This window comes from Cavia porcellus, unplaced genomic scaffold (assembly GCF_034190915.1).
Source record: "Cavia porcellus strain 051 isolate PalLab524CR breed Dunkin Hartley unplaced genomic scaffold, mCavPor4.1 scaffold_16, whole genome shotgun sequence".
In the NCBI taxonomy this organism is placed as follows: domain Eukaryota; kingdom Metazoa; phylum Chordata; class Mammalia; order Rodentia; family Caviidae; genus Cavia; species Cavia porcellus.
In genome coordinates, this window is record NW_026947499.1 from 52,302,779 (window position 1) to 52,325,181 (window position 22,403).

Here is a 22,403-nt window from a genome sequence, read left to right on the forward strand (position 1 = left end):
TACAGTCAACCCCCAATCCCTAAAAATAAAGTTGAATGTCGTTAGTCACCATAAGTATGATTCCCATTTTACTGGGGAATCAACTGAAGTTCCAGGCGGATAATGCACTTACTCAGTAACTAACAGTAGACAATAATATGGTGAATATACTCCAGCAAGTACACAAGATGACCCATTGGGGCAAGGAAGGAAAAAAGGGAACTTCTATTTGCACTGATTCCTTATATCATTGTTTTTAGTTTTCATGTCATGAATGGTTGATAACGTACTGAATGTTACTCTAATAGTACAGTTATAGAAGGCACAAATAAACCCACACATCTGTGGAGTACAAGTTCAAAATGTATATTGCTTGAAGTGAGCTTTTTGGTTTGGTTCAGTTTTGGTTTTGCTTGTTTTTGTTTCTTGAGACGGGGTCTTACTATGTAGTCAGGCTGATCTCAAACTCACAACAATCCTCCTGCCTCAGCCTCCAGGATTATCATGCCTCGCCAGAGTTTTCAAATGAATTAGAGATCTTTGTGCTAAACCACTACTTTCTCTTCAGAGACAATACCACTGATTTATTCATAGATTTTTTGGAGGGTGCACTACTAGAAATGAAACTCTTGGTAGGCAAATAGCATGCCCAGCCCTACAGCTTTCTTAATTCCCACCAGACTCAACATTGTCGTGTCACTCTGATAGGGATGTTTCCTGAGTATCCGTAAGTGACATCTCTACCATGTCTCAGAATTAGTGGATCTGGAAATGTTCCCTGTTGTTGTGGGTCTCACTCTCAGAGGGTACAAACTGGAAAGAGTAAAACAGATAATGTATTGTCTTTGTCACACAAAGTTAACTAGCTGCTATTATAGATACAATAAGAATTCTGTGCTCCCACTGCCTGAGACTAACATTAGAAGTCAATATGTAGAGTCAACTAATGACAGACCAGGGAACAATCAGATATATTGTAGTAAATTGTGTTCTGTCATGTTGTAATTCTTAATAACTCAGCTGTCACTCCAGACACTTTTGCATTTTTGTGTGGAGAATGGAAAGAAATAAAATCTATGCTGATATTGCAGACAAGGTGAAAATGCTGGGGTCTAGGGCGAAGGAAAGGCTTCACGAAAACACTCTTGAATCAAGTAGTGAGGGGTGAGTTGAAGTTCACAGGATGACAAGGGGAGAAATGCAGAGATCAATCCAGGCAGAGGGGGATAAGATGGGCACAGACACAGTTCACTAGGGGATGGCGGGTTGTGGGATGCGGACAGAGGGAATGCCCAGGGAGGGGAAGTGGCAGGGGCAGGATATAACCTACTAACACCAGTATCAGGAGTCAGAAACCTGGAGGTAGCCACAGTGCCACACGCCTGTAGTAACTGCAGCTGCTCGGGAGGCGAAAGCAGGTGGATCACAAGTGTAAGCCAGTCTGGGCAACTTAGTAAAATCCAGAGGGTCGTAAAGGCATATCTGCCTCTGAACGGAGGAAGGCTGACAGACCGAGGAATGACTCGGACATGTCCAGCTTGGCAAGTGGCAGAGTAGATTAAGGCTTACTTTCAGAGCACGGGGTGATTTGCAGAATGCAGTACTATGAAAGTCACCACCCACGTGGACTAGGCTGCTGGCTTTATAGCACACATATTAAAATAATCAGCCAAAATTGAAAGCAAAAGGCCCTGTGGGAAGAGTTGTGTATACTCCAGTCCCAGCCCGCCCTTACCAGGAAACGCTGGTGGCAGTGGGTGAGCTCAGCCTCAGGACCAGCTGGGTGCCCACTGCAGGATGGAGTCGCTTTGACTAGAGCTCAGAGGACAATCCTCACTACATTCTATCTCAAAGTGAAATTTAAAAAATAATAAAATGGGCTGGGAGTGTAGCTCAGTGTAAGACTCTGGGTTCAATTCCCAGTACTGAAAAGAAAAGAAAAAAAAGCGGAGAGATCTGGGCAGAGTTAGAAAGGCTGGGATCCTGAAATCAGTTGCCTGCTCCATCATTCCCAGCTCTGAAGCTCTGTGACCTTGAGCAGGTAACTACAAGCCTCAGTTTCCCCATCTAAGAATTTATAACATCGGGAGTACCTCATGCTCCCTACTAGGGTTACTGTGAGCTGGAAATAAGGGAATCCATGTAAAACAGGGAGCTTCCTGCCCCCTGGTAAGGACGCAGTGAACAGGAAGTGGTTGTCAGGATGGCTTGCACACTGTGTAGATGAGTCCGGGCCCTTCTTTTAGGTCAGCGTTTCTAACATGTAATCAGTGTGTCTGTGAAATAGTCCTCATGTAGTCTGGGTGCCTTTGTGGCATAAGCAATAAAAAAATTACATGTGTAAGGATTGCACAAGTTTGAAATGGCAGAAAAATGACCAAATCCTCTTATGTTCGTAACAATGGATCCAGGGTGCAGTGTGCTCATACTGGGCAGACCCTTTAGCAGAGTATAATTAAAATTTAGTTCCTAGAATATATGAGGTGCAATCCAAACATACTGTGAATGTTTTAATTTTTTTTTAATTTACTACCGTAAAAGACATTGCCATTAATCCACTTCAGAATACTCCCCCTGACTCCCAGTACAGCTGCACCTTGGTTCACACCTTTTTCTGAAGCAGGTCTGGAGGTCTCCGTTGCTGTCTTTACAAGGTGTAATCGAATGTACAGTGCATGCCTCTGCCCAGTTCCATCTAATGGAAAGGCAGGCTCAGAAAAACATTGGTGTCTTACCCACTTTCTTCACTGGATCTGGCTCCATGTGACTTCTGGCTCTTCCTCAAAGCCAAAACGACCATGAAAGGTGAACATTTTGTATTCAGGGTACGGAAGCGGCCACAACAGTGCAACTGAAGACATGACAAAGGACTCTCAGAACTGCTTTGGAAAACAGTAAGAACAGTGGGAGAAATGCGTTTGAAGCAAGGGGGAGTATTTTAGAGGATTAATAGCAAAGCATCTTTCACTGTAATACTTGTTAAAATGCAAATACTTTAGAGAAATAAGTCACACATGCAAGCATAATATTGAATGGTTTCTCTTTTATGGAAATATATATGTAATACATATCACATACATATGAAGGGAGAGAGAGAGAGAAAGAAAGAGCAAGCAATATGGAAGACAAGAAGTAGGGAGAATTCAAGTAATTCCCCAAATAATCTATCCTATTGTTTCAAAACACTTTAATGCATATGCTAATTTGCTTCATCTATACTCCTATTTTTTCTTAGTTCACTAAAAAGAAAATTTGTGCTATTAATAGAGAGTCATTTTTTGTCTCTGTCTTCCAAGTAACATTTTAGCTATCTTTTGAGATTATGGTACACAGCGTATTAACTATTGTTATTCTCTAATATTTTGCTATGAAACTTATTTTCATAGGAGTAAAAAGTTTTTTATACTTTATTAATAGTCACTTGTGATATGGTATAATAACAAACCTTTGCCATATTTTTGCATCACATCTTTAGTTTATCCTACCCATGTTGTTTACCTATTATTGTTCATAGTATGCATAAAGCTTGCCTTTTGGTTACTATCATGCTACGATGAGGCTGTGATTGAAGAAAATAGATTAATGACTAAGAAGTGGTCCACTGAAGTGTAAAAGCAGTGGTTAAAAATAGTAGTGCCAGCAGCATAGCTCAGAAGCCCGTGAGAGAGAACAGGACTCCGGATCTGTTGGGGCTGGAGCATCTGTGAGCAGGACGATTTCACCCAAGCGGTGCAAAGGGAAAGTGCCAACAGGAAATGTGGCTATGAGTTTCTGATAGAGGCATTTTATTGAATGAGAGATGTGTGCCCCTCTTGTCTCCAATGTACACCTTATCACAAAACTTTTGTCAGCTTCCTGACTGATGCTGTCAGAGTTCATATCACTTCTAAACCAGAAAACAGCATCTGTGATCAGGCAGTGTTTTTACTGAGCCACATACAAAAATAAGATTTTCTAATATGAGATTGTTTGGTTTTATTTCTAAACATAAAGAGATCAAAATAATAGCAAAATCAGCTGCAAATCATGCTATTATCAACATGCTTATAAAATCAGCCCTAAATTTAGAATAAATAAAACCCTGGAGGAGTCAGGTATGGAGGCAAATGCCTGTAACCCCAGTATTCAGGAAGGCTGAGGCAGAAGATCAAAAGTTTGAGCCAAACCTTGGGTAACCTAGTGAAACTCTTTCTCAAAAAATTTTTAAAGGCTGGGGGTGTAGCTCATTGTGAATACCTTGTGCTCAGTCCCCAGTACCTACCAGGTAGATGGAGTGCTGGGAGACAAAGTAAAACTAACCATAAGCAAACATAATGACAAGGCTGGGTGCCACATAGCATAAATGATAGACAACATGATGCCAGGCAAGCCAGGGATTTAACTCAGTGACATAAACACCTGCCAGACAAGCACAAGGTCACGAGTTTGATCCCTGGTACCAAAAACAAAACAAAACAAAAACACAGTGCTAGGCAATATATTGTGTTGCAGTTGAATGAAACTACTTGGGAAAAGTAAGAATCAGCTCCTTGTCTCTATGTGGAACATACATAAGTAAGAAAGACATAGTTGATAATTCTGAAGTGTAGTTATCACTGGAAAACCAAGATACTTTTCATGTAACCCTTCTAATACTGTTTTGTGAGAAATGATGCAAAATTATAAATGTATTTGAGATCTGGGCATGAGGGTACATGCTGATAATCTCAGCTACCCTGATTTGTGAATTTATCCTTTCCACGATTCTGATCACAAACCAAACTGGACAAAAACCAAATCAAATTCAGTGGTTAGGTTCAACATTCACCTTATGGGACAATTTGATTCAGTTCTTATTAAATCTGGTTTGTGAACATAAACGTGGAAAGGATTAAGTTCATGAAGTGAGGTACGTCCAAGTGTCATTGTACTTGGAAAGCTTAGTGACACCCTGTCTCCAAACAAAACAAAACAAAAAATTTAAATGACTGGGAATGTGGCTCAGTCATTGCCCTGTAGCTTAGAGGGAGGGAGGGAGAGAAAGAGATTGACTTGGTGTTGTAGTCAGGGGTTGTGCAGAAAACAATTAGAATTGGGACATGGAGTTTATAATGTTATTTTTATAATGGTCACCAGGAGTGAACACAAGAAAATGCAAGACATCTATCCACAACACCAAAGACATAGATTATTTAGTCAAGAGCCTAAATCCCACAGCAATGTCCTACATGAGTGCAGATAAAAACCCAGAGCTCATGACAATGCCTCCCACAAGTCCAACTGGAGGTCCAGAGCCACAAGAAGGACTCACGCCAGTCTCTTTTACGGATCCGTGCCGGGAAGACCCAAGGGTCAGCGGTGGAAGCCAGAAAGTCTATGCCAGCAGGATGAAGGAGCTGTGCTAGTGGGATGAGGGTTTTACACTGGAGCCGAGAAGTCACACTCACAACAAAGACCAGGGCTGTCCTGAAAGGCACTACAGCCATCCTCAGCGACACGGAGGCCCCGAGCTTCTCTGACGACAAGCACAGTCGGGTACAAGTCAGGAAGCCAGTGTGATGAGCCCATCCCTGAGACCAAGTGGCGCACATCTTCCCCTCCAGAGCCAGGAAGCAATGCTCTATGTGAGAACCAAAGCTTCTCCAGGAGAACCAACAGCTCAAACAGCAACTCGTAGGAGAGCCCATAATACCTCAACGCAATGCAATAACGCATTAACTCCTCAATGCCTCAACACCTCCCTTCTTCTCCACCTATTTATCCTGGCAACTTTCCTCAGGTGGAGCATCTTCACTCAATGCCATGCTGATGTAATCCAGCTGGCGTTAAGTTGACCACCAGTTCTTAATCCATAACAGCTTGAGAAAAGGCTGATGTCCAGCAAGGAAAGTTTTGGTGTATGAGCATCTATTGCTACAATGCTGTGAAGCAACCATAGGAAATAAGAATGTCTTTGCTTCATGAGACTGAAGCCTGGCCAGGTGGTTCTTTCAGGCTCAGCTAGGCTTACTCAGGTGTCAGTGATCAGATGTGGGCAGGGCTAATTGCATTCTTTTGGCTCCTGGTGCAAAGGAAAAATGAGATTCCCATGTTGAAAAACTGTTAAGAATTCAAGGTGGCGGCCACAAAGCATTTAACCAGGTATGGGGGCTTTCTTAGCACAGGGGCCCATGCAGTCATGAGAGTCACGTAGTCCCGAATCCAGCCTTGATGTGGGTCATGTGGGCACCTGTTCTGGGCTGTATTCTTTCACATATCTGGGCATCAGCTGGCTGTGAGAAAGACTTGGCTGGGGCAACTTGGGTAATGGCACTCTACCCCCAGGTCCCATCTTTTTGTAGGTAGCCCAAGCATGTTCCTATGGCAAGGGCTGAGGAGCAAAACTGGCAAGTTCAGATATGCAAGCACTTTTCAAATCTCAGCTGGTGTCACATTTACTGACAGCTCACCAGATGGAAGAAAGTAATGTGGCCAAGTCAGGGAGAGAACGAGGGAAGCTAAAACAAAGGGCATGGATGCAAGGAGGGGAGAAGAACTGCAGTCACCACTGCCATCTACTGTATTTGACCGCTCAAAAATAGTTGCATCTGCATGTTAAATTGTCTGCTGCTTACAAAGCTACTGTGATAAAATCAGCATGTACTGATAAAAAAAAAAAAAAAAAAAAAAAAAAAAACAGACCTGAGAATCAGTAGAACAGATTAGAAGACACAGACACAACTGCAAAGACACTCGGCCACTTTATCTTTGATAAAGGGGCCAAACATATTCACTGGAAGAAAGACAGACTTTTTAATAAATAGCACTGTAAAGTTATCTTTCCACATGCTGAAGGCTGAAACTAGACCCATGTCTATCACTGTGCACTCAACTGAAGTCAAAATGGATCAAAGATTTAAATATTAAAACAGAAACTCTAAATCTATTGAAAGAAAAGTAGATAGAAATCTTGAAGGCACAGAGGTAGGCAAAGAGTTCATGAACAAAAGGCAAACCTCACAGGAAGTACTTCAAAGAATCAACAACTGGGATCTCATCTTTAAAAAAAAAAACAATTTGCACATCAGAAGAAAAAAGAAATCATGAACAGAATGAAAACAAAACCCACATAATGAGAAAAAATTTTGGCCATCTGTCCCTCACACAAAGGACTTATATCTAGAACATATAAAGAACTGAAAAACATTGGGTCCCCAAATTCAAAGACCCAACCCAAAAATGGGCATCTGAGATGAACACACACTTCTCAGATGAAGAAACACAAATATTAAATACATGAAGAAATGTTCAACATCACTGTTCATTTGAGAAACGCAAATTAAAACAACACTGAGATTCTATCTTGCTCCACAAAAAATGGCTGTCATCAAGAAATCAATAACAAATATTAGTGGGGCTATGGGAAAAAGGAACTCTTCCCCACTGTTGGTGGCAGTGTAGACTGGTACAACCACTGTGGAAATCAGTGTGGAGAGTCCTCAAAAAACTGGGATTGTAAGTCCCATTTGATCCAGCTATTCCCCTTCTGAATGGTTTCCCAGAAGAATTGAAAACATTATGCCACACTGACGTATATGCACCCATATTTATAGCAGTGAAATTTGTAATAGCTAAATATTGGAAGCAACCCAAATGCCCATCAACCAAGGAGTGGATTTTAAAAATGTGATAATTTTATATGATGTTGTATTGCTCAGCTATAAATAAGAATAAACTTGAGGCTTTTATAGGTAAGTGGGTGCAACTTGAGACCATACTCGTAAGTGAAATAAGTCAGAATCACATGTAGAAATAGCTTATTATCTCCCTAGTGTGAAAAAAATTGAAAAAGTAATAAGATCCAAAATGTACAATAGATATTGTGAAAATGAAAGGGAAAGAAAGTGCTCAAAGGAAAGAACAGGGACAGGAGAAAGAAAGAAAGAAAGAAAGAAAGAAAGAAAGAAAGAAAGAAAGAAAGAAAGAAAGAAAGAAAGAAAGAAAGAGAAAGATCATAGGCATATATGTACACATATATATGTGTGTGTATGTGTATATATACAAGATAGATAAATATATTAATAATATAAATATATTACTAATCTCTGTAAGTTCATCAAAAGAAGTTTATGTTTTCATTGATTGATCATTTTTCTCATTCTTAAATCTTGTAGTCTGAACAACTCCTTTTAGGATAACAATGTGCAATATATTAACTGGAGTTAATTTCCTACTTCTTTTTAAAAATTCTGTATCATATTTATCTTTTTTGTTTTGTTTCTAAAATTTAAAAAGTTAAAAATAAAAAAACTAAATTGCCTGCTGCTTTACTAGCTAACAATAGCTGCCTTTCAGTAGTAAGCATATGAGCTTAAGTGTTGAAATAATGAAAACTGTCAGTGCAATCAAACTTCAGTCGTATTTTTGCCATGGGGGGTTTTGTAGAGAGAAGGGCTCTGTGTACTTAAGCTGCCTCTCCACACTACCCAGTGTCAGCTGTCCAAAGTGAAAGTCCTCCTGTAAGTAATCGAAAGGAAAGTTGTGTCATGATTTCCTTTTATCACCAATAAATCTATATAAATTAGAGATTACAGACCTGTGGCAGAACTGTGAACATCACTGTGGTCATTACAAGTCCTGTGTCAATGGACTGTGGTCAGTAGCTTGGGAAGCTCAAACCTCTCAGACTGAACATGAAAGGTTGTTCAGAGAATGAGCTATCAGAAACTGGACTGTGATGCAGAAGGTTTTGTTGGCAGGTATTGACTCTTTCCAACAGTTGATTTCCTTCATTCTTTGGTAAAGAAAAAAACATTTTCGTTTATCACATTACTGGACATATTTAAAAATATACACAATACCAGAAAACATGCAGAAATTCATATTGGGGCTGAACCAAAACAAAAACCATTAGAAATTCATTTGCAATGAACTTCTTGCCAAGTTAAAACATTAAACCTTTCAGCTTTTGAATGAGGTATTTTTAAAAATTTATTTATTTTGGTACAGGGGATCAAACTCATAACCTCACACTTGCCAGGCAGATGCTTATGCCACTGAGCTAAATCTCCAGCCCCTATTTATTTATTTTTGGGTTTTTTGAGACAGGGTCTCGCTATGTAGTTCAGGCTGGCCTTGAAACCACTGTGTGGTTTATGCTGTCCTTGAATAAATTCTCCTGCCCAGTCTTCTGCATGCTGGGATTACAGGCGTGCACTACCATGCCCCCCCCCCTTTTTTTAACTTAGCTGCCTGTGAAAAGTCACTCAGGAGAAACTCCATCATTGTTTTTAGTACATGTGCCATCCAAATATACAAACCCATCTGTCAGGGCCACCAAACATTGGCTGCCTTAGCTAATAGTCCATTATCATTAGTGCTTTGTCATTTAGTGGAACAAAAATTTTAAACAATCTGTCATTAACCCAGATACATAATGATATGGATATAGACAGATACAGATATATCAATATATGTCTACCTTAATGATTGACTGCAAATAACAGTATCTCTCTTGTTGACTTTGTATTTCTCTCCTACTTTGCTATTCCTAGTCTCTCTACACATAGTTAGGATATGATTGAAATACTGTAAAATTTTGGTTTGTGAGCACAATTCATTCTGGAAACATGCTTATAATCCAAAGCACTTGCATATCAAAGTGAATTTCCCCAGATGAAACAATTGACACTCAGAAAATTAATTTCACAACCCAAAAATATTCATGTAGAAATGAATAAAACACAGTACTATAGTGCAAAAAGTAAAGAAAATACAAAGTATAAAGGAAAGGAAAGAAACCCGCACTTACCTTTGAAGCCTTTGTGGCTGTTGTGATGGGGAAAAGAGGAGGGTTACTGTGGAGGAGGACTTTTGCCATCACTAGTGGGATCACTGCTGTCTATTGGGTCAGGGGAGCCTTCTTGCTGTGCAGCTTTACCAAGGAACCTGTCCAGTGACGCTTGTCTTTACCTCCCTTTGAGGATTTTGCAGAAATGGGACACTGCGTAGTTGTTAAATGAATTCATCGCTGACACTGCTACAGCTTCATTCCAATGGTGTTTTCTACCGCTGGAATTTTGCATCATTTCCCACATTTTACACCTCTTTAACCTCATCTGAAGCTAAAAAATTCTCTGCTTTTTTTTTTTTCCTCCTCCTCTGCAGATGAAATCTCCTCCATAATCTCTTGCTGTAGGAAGATGAACACCTACAATCTTACGGCGGGGGGGAGTGAGGTGGGAAGTTAGGACAGACAGACACAGAGACAACCATTGGGTCAGGTGTTCAGTATGATGCATTGCAAGACATCATTCGCTCATCAAATTAAATTACAATTCATTGGAAATTTTTACTCATATTGCAGAGCAAGTTATTTGCAATCCATCCTTTTTTTTTTTTTTTTTTTTTAGCCCAGGCTAGTCTCGAACTCGCAAGGATCCTTCTGCCTCAGCCTCCCAAGTGCTGGGATTACAGGCGTGAGCCACCACGCCCGGCTTCGCAATCCATCCTTTTTATATGGCTGGTATTTTGCACTATTCTAACCTTTCCTGCTTCTTATCCAAAATTCAGATACCAAGTATTTGAGACTGATTTCCAAAACTTGAAATTCAGATTTCAAACTTAGGAGGTAATTAGAAATGGATAATAAAAACACTAAAAATTACTCATTGTTAGCTGTTATATATTAGTTTTATTAAAAAATAGTGTATATTTACCTAAAACTGGAGGCTGCATATGCTTCAAACACACAATGAGGGATTATAGGACACTGAAAATTTGAGAAACGGTCTGATTTAGGGAATGGGGTATCATTGATATATACAAGGATTCTAAGAAGAGGGAAAATTGGTCAGATTTGCACTTTCAAAACATTACTCAGGTAATAATATAGTGCTAGGCTTGGAAGGTGGTGTATAAAATTCAATGTCTACAGGCTTTCATTGATTTTAATCTTTCCACAAGTATTAGAATGCATACTGTCAGTCACTGAGCTCAGATCTGGAGCCGCAGAAATGAAGACCAGTCTTCTCCTGGACCAGTTCTGTGGGAGAGTAGCTATTCAGGTTATCCAAATAATTGCATTGAATGGTAATGAAAATTCAGAAGTGAATCAGAGATGTGGTATGGGCATTAAAATAAATTTATAGGGAAAAAGTTAAACATGAAGGAGGAAATTCAATGATGACTCTAGGATCTGGCTTTGAGGATGGGGTTATTATCAAACAAAAGAAATTCAAGAGGAGGAACAGCTGTAGAGTCTGTTGATGATTAATTAGGTTTCGGATGTGATGAGTTTGAACTACCTCTGGATAGGTAAGGTGGGTGTCCATAAGGCAGGTGCCTGTATAAGGAGGAGAGAGATCTGAGCTCCAGAGAGATGCCTGGGGATGTGGGATGGACCAGGAGCAGCCTGTTCACTCAGAAAGGCCACTCCCCATAAAGCTACTTCCCCAATCACAACCAAAATCACAGCAGCAATCCCAGTAGGGAAAGGTTATATCCCAGCCATCTCTTAACCCCGCCTGGCCACTTTTAGTTTTCATTTGTTTTCTAATGCTTTAAACCTACATGTTCATCTCATCTATGTGTTTCACAACTGCAGATTCAACCAGCCAGATTGAAAATATTTGAAAAAGAATTGCCTCTGCATAGAACATGTACAACAACCTTTTCTTTCTTGTCAGCATTCTCTAAACAATGCACTGTAGGCAGAGTGTGATGACACACAGCTGTGTCAGGGAGGCTGAGGCAGGAGGATCACAAATTCAAGCTCAGCCTGGATTATCTAGTGACTTGGCAAGAACTTGCCTGAAAACTAAAGAGAATTTTAAAATTTTTTTAAAAGTCTGAGGATGTAGCTCAGTACAAAGGCCCTCGGTTCAACCCCCAATACTGCCCAAGCAGCAACAATGAAAAAGGCATATAAATGATTTTCATAGCACTTGCATTGTATTAGGTATTATAAGTAATCTAGAGATGATTTAAAGTATACAGAAGGATGTATGTAGGCTACTTGCAGATATTATGGCATTTTGTAGTTGAGAATTGAGCATCCACAGATTTCAGTATCCAAGCAAGCCCTAGAATTGTTCTCCCATGAATAATGGCTATATTTCTATTATGGAAGATTTATTCTCTGTTTTGTTTGTTCTTTTGTGTTTGTGTTTGCTTTGGTTGCCTGGCTTCCATTCCAACTCTATCCCATGGGAGACACCTCCTCTTCCTAGCACTCTCTTCTCATGTGGTTCTGGCAGAAGTCTTAGACCTGGGTAGTCTCATTTGAGTTCTCTTTTAGAGGGAAATTTAATCCAGTAACAGTTATTGTGGTAGTTTTACCTCCTTTTTTATTTTAAAGAGAATAAAACCTAGCAAAATGAAACAGAATAAGTCCAAATCAAAACAAAATAGTGAGAGTAGTACAGAACTTCAAAACAGGATAATAGGACAGCAATGGCTATCATAATATATATTATCTTCACAATAATTTCCATGCCATCAGACCTAGTGAAATCAAATAAAACAAAACAGACTAAAACTAATAAAAACAGAACATTAAATAAAACAAAACAATATATTGGAACAAAACACTGAGAACAATATTGGATTTCAAAAACAGGACAGAAGGAAATCCCCCATATTTGCTATGTTGTATACTGTCATCCTCCTAATAGATGCTCAGACTACTGGCCTTAGGCCTGCGAAGTCAATCAAACAATACAAGCATATAGTTGTTTTTGTGCCTAAATTGCTATGAACTCAGCCTGTCCTCTCAACCAGCTGGTTGCTTGGGCAGGGCAGGGTGCGGGGCTTGGAGCGGCTCTTGTGTCAGTGGCTCACAGGAAGGCTGAACTGGGTTCTTTCTTTCCAGGCCACAGGAAGGGCAGATTGGATTCTTGTACTCCTCCCAGGCTTAGGATGAGTCCTCTTTTTAACTTTACTTATCTTCTCCCAGCTCTCAGACACCATCCAAGGTATTCATTTATTTGGTCTGGGGTCTACTCTTATACTTGTATTTTTACTTTTTTTTTTTTTTTATCGGTACCGGGAATCAAACCCACGACCGCCTGCTTGCAAGGCAGGTACTTATGCCACTGAGCTAAATTCCCAGCCCCTTATACCTGTATTTTTTTTTTTGTCTTTTTCATTTTTATCAGTACCAGGGATCAAACTCACGACTGCCTGCTTGCAAGGCAGGCGCTTATGCCGCTGAGCTAAATCCCCAGCCCCTATACCTGTATTTTTAAAACTCTTCCCTTCTCAGGAGCAGCCAGATTTAAGAATCACAAGTCTAGTGTTCACTCGTGTCTTATTTTATATGTTTTATTATAAAATACCATATGACTAGAAAATAGCAAACAGGAAACAAAAAACACATAAACATTTTTATGTTTCTAAGAAATGAAATATTACTACCATCTCAGAAGTTGCCCATATGACTCACCCTACTTTATCTTAAATTTCCTAATATATTCTCCTATCAATATCAAGATTTATTCTGCCTCTGTCACCTGAAATGATTCAAGATATAATATACTTTTTCTCTTTGAAAGTACTGGGGATTGAATCCAGTCCATAGTGTATACTGAGCAAGCACTCTACCAGTACATTTTTTATTTTGTTTTGTTTTGAGACAGGGTATTGCGAGGTTTTCCACAATGGCTTTGAATTTGCTATCCTCCTGCCTCAGCCTCCTGAGAAGCTGGAATTTTAGATGTTCAACACTGTACCAGACCATCATTTTTCTTTCTGTCTTTCTTTCATTTCTGAAGCAGAATTTTATTTTATTATTTATTTTTTCTGTTTTTGTCAGTGTTTATTAATCTTGGAAAATCTCGGTAGTCAATGTGGTATTTGCACACGCATGCATGACGCCTCCCCAATACCTTCTTTGCACCTCCCTCCTGTAAGGAACTTTCAAGCCTTTTCCTGCTCTAACTCTAATGTCAAAACTTGGTGAGATTCTCATCTCAGGTTTTTAGTTTTTCATAGTATACATTCACATTTACGTAAAGCACAAGTTTTACTAGTCTTTTTTGATTTGTTTAGGTTTTTGTTTTGTTTTTCTGTTTTTCCATCTTATTGCTCGTGTTCATAACTTTCTTTCTCTAGAATTTGCAAAGCCGGGCCGGGCAGGGTGGCTCATGCCTGTAATCCCAGCACTCGGGAGGCTGAGGTGGAAGGATCATTTCGAGTTCGAGACCAGCCTGGGCTACAAAGTAAGCTCAAGGCCAGCCTGAACTGCATAGAGAGACTTTGTCTCAAAAAAGTCAAAAACAGAAAAAAAAAAAATAGAATTTGTAGTGTTGGCCACAGGAACTTCAGTCCTAATGAGAACTCCTTTTCCCGCTTCAGGAATGCATTCCTGGGATTAGAAAGAGTGGGGTAAAGGTGCTTGCACAATTTGTGGCCCATTCTGGAGTGGGCGTCCGCATCCTCCTGGTACCACACATCATCCAGGGTGACCCTGGCTTTCACAGCCCTGTGCTGCTGTGCTGCTCCCCTCCTCAGAGCCCCAAGGTGGCTGTGACCTGAGCAGAGCTGTCTCAGCTTTGTCCTCCACCCTCAATTCATAGACCCAATTAGAAAGGCTCTGCTTCCCCATCTCACCCAACTTTCAAATTCAGAGTCTTCCTGGGGAAGTCGTTCCTTGTTTGAAAAGCAGTTCTGAGGTCTTTTTCCTGGCGTCTTCGAGGCACAGGGGTAATGCCTGACCAGCCTGGCCCAGTGCTGCTCTGTAATTAAGTAGCCTAAGGACTGCCCAGGGAGACCTCTGCGACTCTTCTATTTGTTTACTCTTCTTGGATCTCCCAGAGGCGTCTTTGGGAAAAACTGCTTTCCCTCAGGGGTGATCAGCATCAAGTTTCCCGATCCTGATTTTACAGTTCATTTGAACCCTTCTGTGTTCTGTCCTGGGGGAGTCCCCCCCCTCCTGCACCCTTCCCTCTTTAGGTGGCCCTGGGGATCAAACTCAGAGGTGCTTTACCACTAAGTTGGGTCCCTGGCCCTTTTTAGTCTTCATTTTGAGACAAAAATCTCCATGAATTGCATTGAGCTTGGGAATCCCCTGCTTCAGCTTCCTCAGTAGCTGTGATTGCAGGCCTTGGCCACCAAGTCCAACTCCAACTCCCCACAATCTCTGTTCTACTAACGATTTTCTTTCTTGCATTATGAATTTTTATATCAATTGTTTGGAGGAATTTGAGTAGATGGTGGGACGTAGACACCAATGCTCGGAAAATAAAACTATAAATCTGGCATAAGAAGCCATTTCCGGAGCAGCGGTTACATTTTTTGCACTTGACGTTGAACTTTAGTGTATAGACAAATATACTTACGGTTATTTGTATTTTAATTAATGCTCAATTTATTAAAATTATAAATCTAAAGACCAGTGTTTCCTAGGCCTTTAACATAACTCATAGATCATATTACTGTATTTATAAACCTAGTATATCTTGTCTAAATTTAATGACTAATTTTTATTTGTTCTCCCATCAGTGTTGAATTAACTTATAAATTTGACACAGAATGTTCTCCTAAATATTTAATATCATTTACAAATGATTAATATTCCCTTAGCTTTGGCTTTTTTAAGTACAATTACAAATCTGAATCTCTCAAGTGCTTCAAACCTCTGACAGGACTGATTCATAAATTTAACAAACAGAATTGCTAAATGCTTGAACACTATTTATAAACCTACGAAGTCTGCAATGACTTTCTAATCCAAAGTTTTAAAACATTCAATTTCAGTCTAAATCAATCAAATTCCCTTAAATATTTTTAATCAAAGTCACAAATCTTACATCCATCAAATTTGTCTTAACCTAACATTCTCCATCCTCTGCACCCAAGCAGCTGAGAGCAGCAAGGAGGGAAATCTGCACAACTGTGTGTACTCGTCTTGCTTTAAATTCACGTTCACCAGCCTCCAGCAAGCTGCTACTGCAACCTTCCGCAGACAGTAGTTACTATTTGCCTGACATTTTCTTTAAGAGAGGAGAAGATGTAGCTCAGCACCGCAGTGCCTGCCTGGCAAGCATGCAAGTGTGAGTGTGAGTCCCAGTACCAAACAAAAACAAAGAAGGTGGCCTTTATTAGACTTCAAAAAGTTTTGTCTCGTGGTACCGAGCCTCTCACATGCTAGATATGTGCTTTACACTGAGTTATATCCCCAACCTTTTTTAAATTTTAGTTTGAGATAGAGTCTCACTCTGTAGGCCAGGCTGGCCTTGAGTTTACCTTGGCCCCCGAGTAGCTGAGATTATAGGCATGAACCACTGTGCCCAGTTTTTTAAAGAAGCTTTAATTATGGTAACACATAACATAAAATTTACCATTTTAACCATTTTTAAGTATCTTGGATCATTTTTTATAACATCTCTCCCTGCTCCTCATTTACTATTTAATTGTGAAATTAGAAATAATTTTAAAAGATTTTTTTTCTTTCCGATGCCAGAGCTGCCTGCAGACTTTCATCTAAGCCCACTTTATATGCTTTCCCTCATCTGATAGTGGAAGAATCGTCCATGGACCACGACAGGCCGCTCGCTTCACCATAGCCGTGCGTGGGACCCTGTCCCTCTCACCTTGCAGGGACCCTACTCCTAATATTATCTGTATTACTTTCTCATCATTAACCTTTCCATCAGCATCCAGAGGTGCCACTGCCTTTAAAAGCACCAAACAAATCAGGCACTGTGGTGCCACCTGGAGACCGAGGCAAAAGGATCACAAGTTCAAATCCTTCCTGAAATTTAGCAAAACCTAGATGCAAAAAATAAAAAGGACTGGGGGTGTAGTACAGTGTGGTTGAGCACCTCTGTGTTCAAGCCCCAGTACTGAAAAAAATATCATATTAGCATGCTGGGGTGTAGATCAGCATGCATGAGGGTCTCTATTCCATCCCCAGCACCAAATAAATAAGTAAATAAAGGAAATTAATCCGCCTCTTGCATTTGCTTACTTGTTTTCTGTGCCTGCTAATTACCCTTTTCAATCCAGTTTAAACTGCATTAGCAGGGCATCCCTATAATCCCTGCTATTTAGGAGCCTGAGGCAGGAGGATCACAAATTCGAGGTCAGCCTCAAACAACTTAGTGAGACCCTGTGTCAAAATCAAAAAACAAAAAATTTAAAGACCTGAGGATATAACCCTGACCTCCCTGGATTCAAATCCCAGTACCAAAAATAAATGAATAAATAAATATTTTTAAAGCTTCATTGAGGCATGGAATTAATCCTTTTTTATCAGTATGTACCCTGTGAGTAAAGCAATGTAATAATCAAATTTCAAAACAAATGCACACTGAATATATAGGATTCTCTTAAGTGTTTCACACACCTTAAATAACATAACCCAAAAATTGTCACAATGTGTATAAAACTCTTGCAGAGCCTCAGGTGTAGGTATCAGTACTGTAAGTACGAATGATCTGTCCACTTTCTTGTCCACAATTGTTTTTACACTTCTCTGTATTTGTCAAGTTGCTTCCTGCTAAGAAAGCGTAATCGTCATCTCAGGGCCTCTGAGGTTACTGATTCAGAAACTGCAGTTGGAGATGACAGAGGGACCCCGAATTCTCTTTCAAAATGGGACCCGTTACAGTTTGCATCTAGGTGTCCCCCCAAAGCCCCATGCAGTCATCGGTGGGGCTTTTCAGAGGTGGCTGGATTAGTGTGTCAGGCTGGGATTAAAGGTGTGTGATTACTAAATGGTTTGGTGTAGTTCTAGGTGTGGATCATGGGAAGGCCCACCTGGGTGTGAGTGCTACCTGAGGGCCGGCAGCCTGGATAGGAATGAGGGACAGAAAGAGGGCTGCTTCCATCGCTTGCTTGCTGCTTCTTTCTTTTTATTTTTTTTTTATTTTTTATCCTTTTTTTTTTTTTTTTTGGTCTTTTTCCTTTTTATCAGTACGGGGGATCGAACTCACGACTGCCTGCTTGCAAGGCAGATGCTTATGCCGCTGAGCTAAACCCCCAGACCCGCTTGCTCCTTCTCTACTTTTCTTCTTTGCTGCCTTCTTCCTGCCATCAGCTGTTTCGCCCTGCGATGTCTGTCTGCCACGCCACCCTACTTTGGAGCCAGCCAGCTGTGAACTGAGACCTCCACATTTGTAGGCTGTGACAGATCTTTTCTCTTTTGACAGTGGGCATCAGGTATTTTGTCTCAGCAACAAGAAGTAACTAAAACAGGGTTATATCAGCTCCATGTGCACAATTTTGATTCTTCTCATAATTAAGGGGGACTTGTTCTGCCCATGGAGATATCAAGCCCGTTGCTTTTGCTAGAATTTAAAGTAGATTTTACAACCTACCCATTGTTTACACTCCACACTCAGCCAGTTGAGAAAAAAAGGTTTGTTCTCCATATTTTGTATTGCTGGAATTCTGTACCCTTTGCCCATGTTTTGCTTTTTAATTGCAAGATTTTTGCCTTCTTAATGTGTCTTTTTTTTTTTTAACTGTCTCATTACCCATCATTCTGCGTTCATTGGCTGTATTTGGGAAAGGCTATTACTCTTGGTGTGTTTATTTTGTAAGCTCCCAAAGCTGTGTTGTTTCAATATTTTTTTTTATTTTCCTAGGTGTTATGCAAGGAAAAATTTTCATCTGTTAAGCATCAATAGCTATACTTTTGTATTTCGTTTCCATGGTGTTTTGTTTTGTTTTTATTTGAGCTTCCGGAAATGCCATCAAGAGCAATGGTAGCTCACATCTGGTTTTATTTTTGACTGTAAAGAGTCAATTCTGGTGTTTTATTGTTAAGTATGATGTCGAGTGTTGATCAGAGATTCTTTTATCCTCCATTTCTTAATTCATTACATTGGTACCCTTCCAAGAGCTTTGGATCTGGTGGTATGTAGGGCACTGATAGCCTTGGGGAAAGCAGTTTCAGTGGTATGGTGCCAGCAAAAGCCAGATTGCAGTGGTTTGCAGAGACATGATAGAAACTTACTTCTCTACTGCTTGCCAAGGATTTTCTTTAAGAATGGATGTTGAATTCTTTTTTATTGCCTTTTCAGCATTCACTAGTAAAATGATGTCATTTTTTCCTGACCCATTGGGATGGTATTGCATATGAATTTATTTTTGTTCATTCATTCAAAGAGTAGTTGAATGTCTACTATAAGTCAAGTACACAAATATTAAATTTTGTTAGCTGGTGTAGACATTTTTTGTATCAGTTTATAAAACCACAGAGCTGTTTTGGTATTAGCATGCATTTACTTAGTTGCAACATTATTTTTAATTTTTAAAAATTAATCAATGGATGTTTATTAAAATTGAAAAGGGACAAAATTCAGAAAGTTCACATCCAGCTTCTCATAACAAGAGGGACATTCTTCATTAATAGATGTCTTGGATTTTTTCTCTTTTTTTGAATTTCATAAACACTGGAGATTTATTTGAAAGCATTTGATGTTGGATTTCCACATTGGTGTCTATGGTGTGGAATAGGTATCACCACAGGAAAGTCACACGTGGCTCGCATCAGGCATCTCTGTCCTGCTAACTGACACAGTGCGGTAGCTCTTGATCCATCTGTTCTGTCTGGGCAAGATGCCATTCCAGCCAGTCATGGTGTCCTGGATGCCATGCAGAGGTATAGCTAAGGCTCCCTTGTACAGTGAGTATTTACTGAACACTTCTGAGACACCCTGGAACTTACATTTTTGGCAAGAGACAAATCATTAACTAAATAAATAAAATATACACTGTGAAAAAATATGTATATACTAAGTTGGTTATTAAGCTGTGAGGAAAAAAAGGCAAGAAAAAGTGGAGGAAAAATATTGTTAAAAGATAATTCATCAGTGGGAAGGAATGATCTCTAACTTCATAATGCCAGTATCAGTGAATCACACATGTGGATGTTGAGTAGCCGGGCATAGTGGTGTACATCTATAATTGCAGAACTCTGGGAGGCTGAGGCAGGAGACTCCCAAGTTTGAGCCCAGCCTGGGTAATTTAGGGACTTGGTGAGGTCCTACTTTAAAATGAAAAGGGCTGTGAATGTATTTCAGTTCAAATACCATACGCTCAAGCCCCAGTAGAAAGAGAAAGAAGAAAAGAGAGAATCTAGAACAGTTGTCTTAATTACTTTTCTTATTGCTAAAACAAAATACCTGACACCCAAAATTAAAGGAGGAAAGTTTTATTTAGCTTACAGTTTGTAGAGGTTTTAGTCCATAATTGGCTGACTCCAAGGCAGAGGGGCACATGGCAGAGGGACAACAGTTTGTGGCAGCAGAAGACAGAAAAAGCAACAAGCAAGAAGAGGGAATGTGAGGAGGAGAGAGGGAGCATGAGGGCAAGAGAGGAGGAGCATGAAGGAAAAGGGGGAAGAGGGGAGGAGGGGAGAAGTCGCATGCTTAACATATCATAGTACAGATCCTGGCACCCTGAAGGGATTCCGTGTGTGTGTGTGTGTGTGTGTGTGTGTGTGTGTGTGTGAGATTGAATAAATGCTTCTCTGTAAACTCTAAATGACATTTTATTTAGTCTCCCTTGAACTGATCATCTTGAAGCAGTATCCATTTTTACTGTTATTCCCCAGTTTAAAAGATCATTTGTTTCCCCTACGCTTACGTGAGAATAACAAACTCACTCAGGAGATATTCTAACACTTTCACAATTTAGAATGAAGAGATCAAATAAAATGAGAGCAGAACTCTGTCGGGCGAGTTTGGCAGCATGTAAGATCTTGATGGCATTGCCGGAAACAGCTTCACTGGGCAGAGGCACCAGGTGCCAGATCGGGAAGGTTTGGGAAGAAGTGGGATGTGAGGGCTTGTGAAGATTGACTGTGGACACATATTTTGTCTACTTCAACTTTGAAACTTAGGAGAGAATATAAATGGGATTGGCATTTTTTTCATGTTTGTATGAATGCTCACCATACAAGAAAGATTACAGTGCAAATACCTGCTCAAGAAGGAATTCAGTGAACGACTCGTTTCAGTCCCTGGGTTCTGCACTGAACCTTTCAGTCTATTCACCAATGGGTTGTTAAACGGCCTTTGTATCAGTCAATGTCTCTGCCAGCAATAACAGAGCCCTGAATAAACTTCACCCTCAGGCAGCTTACAGTCTATCCAAGAGGAGAAGTTGCAGAGACAGATGATGGAAAGAGTGATTGTTGGGATGGAATCCAAGCACAAGGGGAAGAAGTAGCATCTTCGGGAGGGAGTTTTTTAAACAACTTTTATTGTATGTTTGCAATATGTAATGATTGGATTCCTCTTGAGGGTTAATACATGCTTTCTTACCCTCACCATGTTATCACTTTCTTCAAAGAGATAACAACTATGAGGAAAAGACAGGTGTAATATTGCCAAGGAAAATGATTAATACAGTCAAGTGGCATTCTTCTTAGTTAAACATGTGAAAAAATAGCCGCAGGTAGAATAAAACAAGTCTTACGCCAAGCATTTTTGCAGCGGTCTGGGGCTAAGTAAGATCTTAGCGAACCGTCAATTCCACAGCTATCAACTTTGGTTCACAAAGTAAGCAGTTGTGCAAGGTGACTCATGAGACCTGCAAGTAAGAGAGTTCTGAAGTTCTGGAGTTACACCTTACCTGAGGAATAAGGCAATGTCAGGACAAAGCCTGCAGAGTTCCCCAGAAAAATCTCTAAGAGTCACCCTGGAGATCACGCACTCTCTGTCAGTTTGCTTCCAGAGTAGGTGCAGATGTTTTTGTCTTTCCTGAACATGAGTTGACGCCACTGGTTTGCATTTAGGGACCTTGTGTAAAATTTGTCTTTAAATATTAACATGACACTACACTTAATGAAAGCCTCACCGTGTGGCAAATTTGCAAGGACTCAAATCAATGGAGAAATGTGCTGATCCATGTCTCCCATCTCACATTCATCCCGTGCTATTGTACTCTCTTATTCTGAGAATGTGTAATTAAATTTGTTGCAGTCAAAATAGCAACCTGGAATGGGGTTATTCTGTTTTGTTTTGTTTTGTTTTGCTTGAAGCAATTGGGATTGGCACCCAGGGTCTTGCCCACACAAGGCACATGCTCTAACCCTGAACTACTTCCCCACCCAAAGATCCTTTATTTTTTAAAATATTAATAAATAATTCATATTTTCTTTATCCTTCCCTTCCATTCTGATAAGCCTGCGTGAGTGGGGAAGGAGGGATGAAATTAGAGCTTGTGCCTAGGAACTGCATATGGGTGTGTGTCTCACAGACACATTGCTGGTTGTGCTTGGGAGGGGGGAAAAGTAGAGAATTGCTAATCTAATGCAACTCCTTCATTTCTTAGGTGTGGAAACTGAGGCCCAGAGAGGTGATGGGATTTGCCTAAAGTCATGCAACTAGTGGCAGAGCCAGGCCTAGAAGCCAGGTGCCCTGGCTCTCAAGATATTCCGCTGCCCGAGGAATGGAACAGGTAGTATCTCTCACACTGGGGGTCCCTGCGTCAATCCATGCAGCCCAGAGCAG

General features: G+C 40.2%; 1 protein-coding gene across 3 annotated transcripts in view; it reads left to right on the plus strand.

The window, feature by feature from the left end:
- Tnrc6a (trinucleotide repeat containing adaptor 6A) overlaps positions 1 to 22,403 on the plus strand; it is a 210,313-nt gene that overhangs the window by 11,173 nt on the left and 176,737 nt on the right. For all 3 annotated transcript variants that reach the window (XM_063226682.1, XM_063226685.1, XM_063226687.1), the window contains exon 2: positions 22,225 to 22,350. In XM_063226682.1, coding sequence (XP_063082752.1) covers positions 22,271 to 22,350 — 80 coding nt within the window. In that variant the 5' untranslated portion in view covers positions 22,225 to 22,270. The remainder of the gene's footprint in view (positions 1 to 22,224; positions 22,351 to 22,403) is intronic.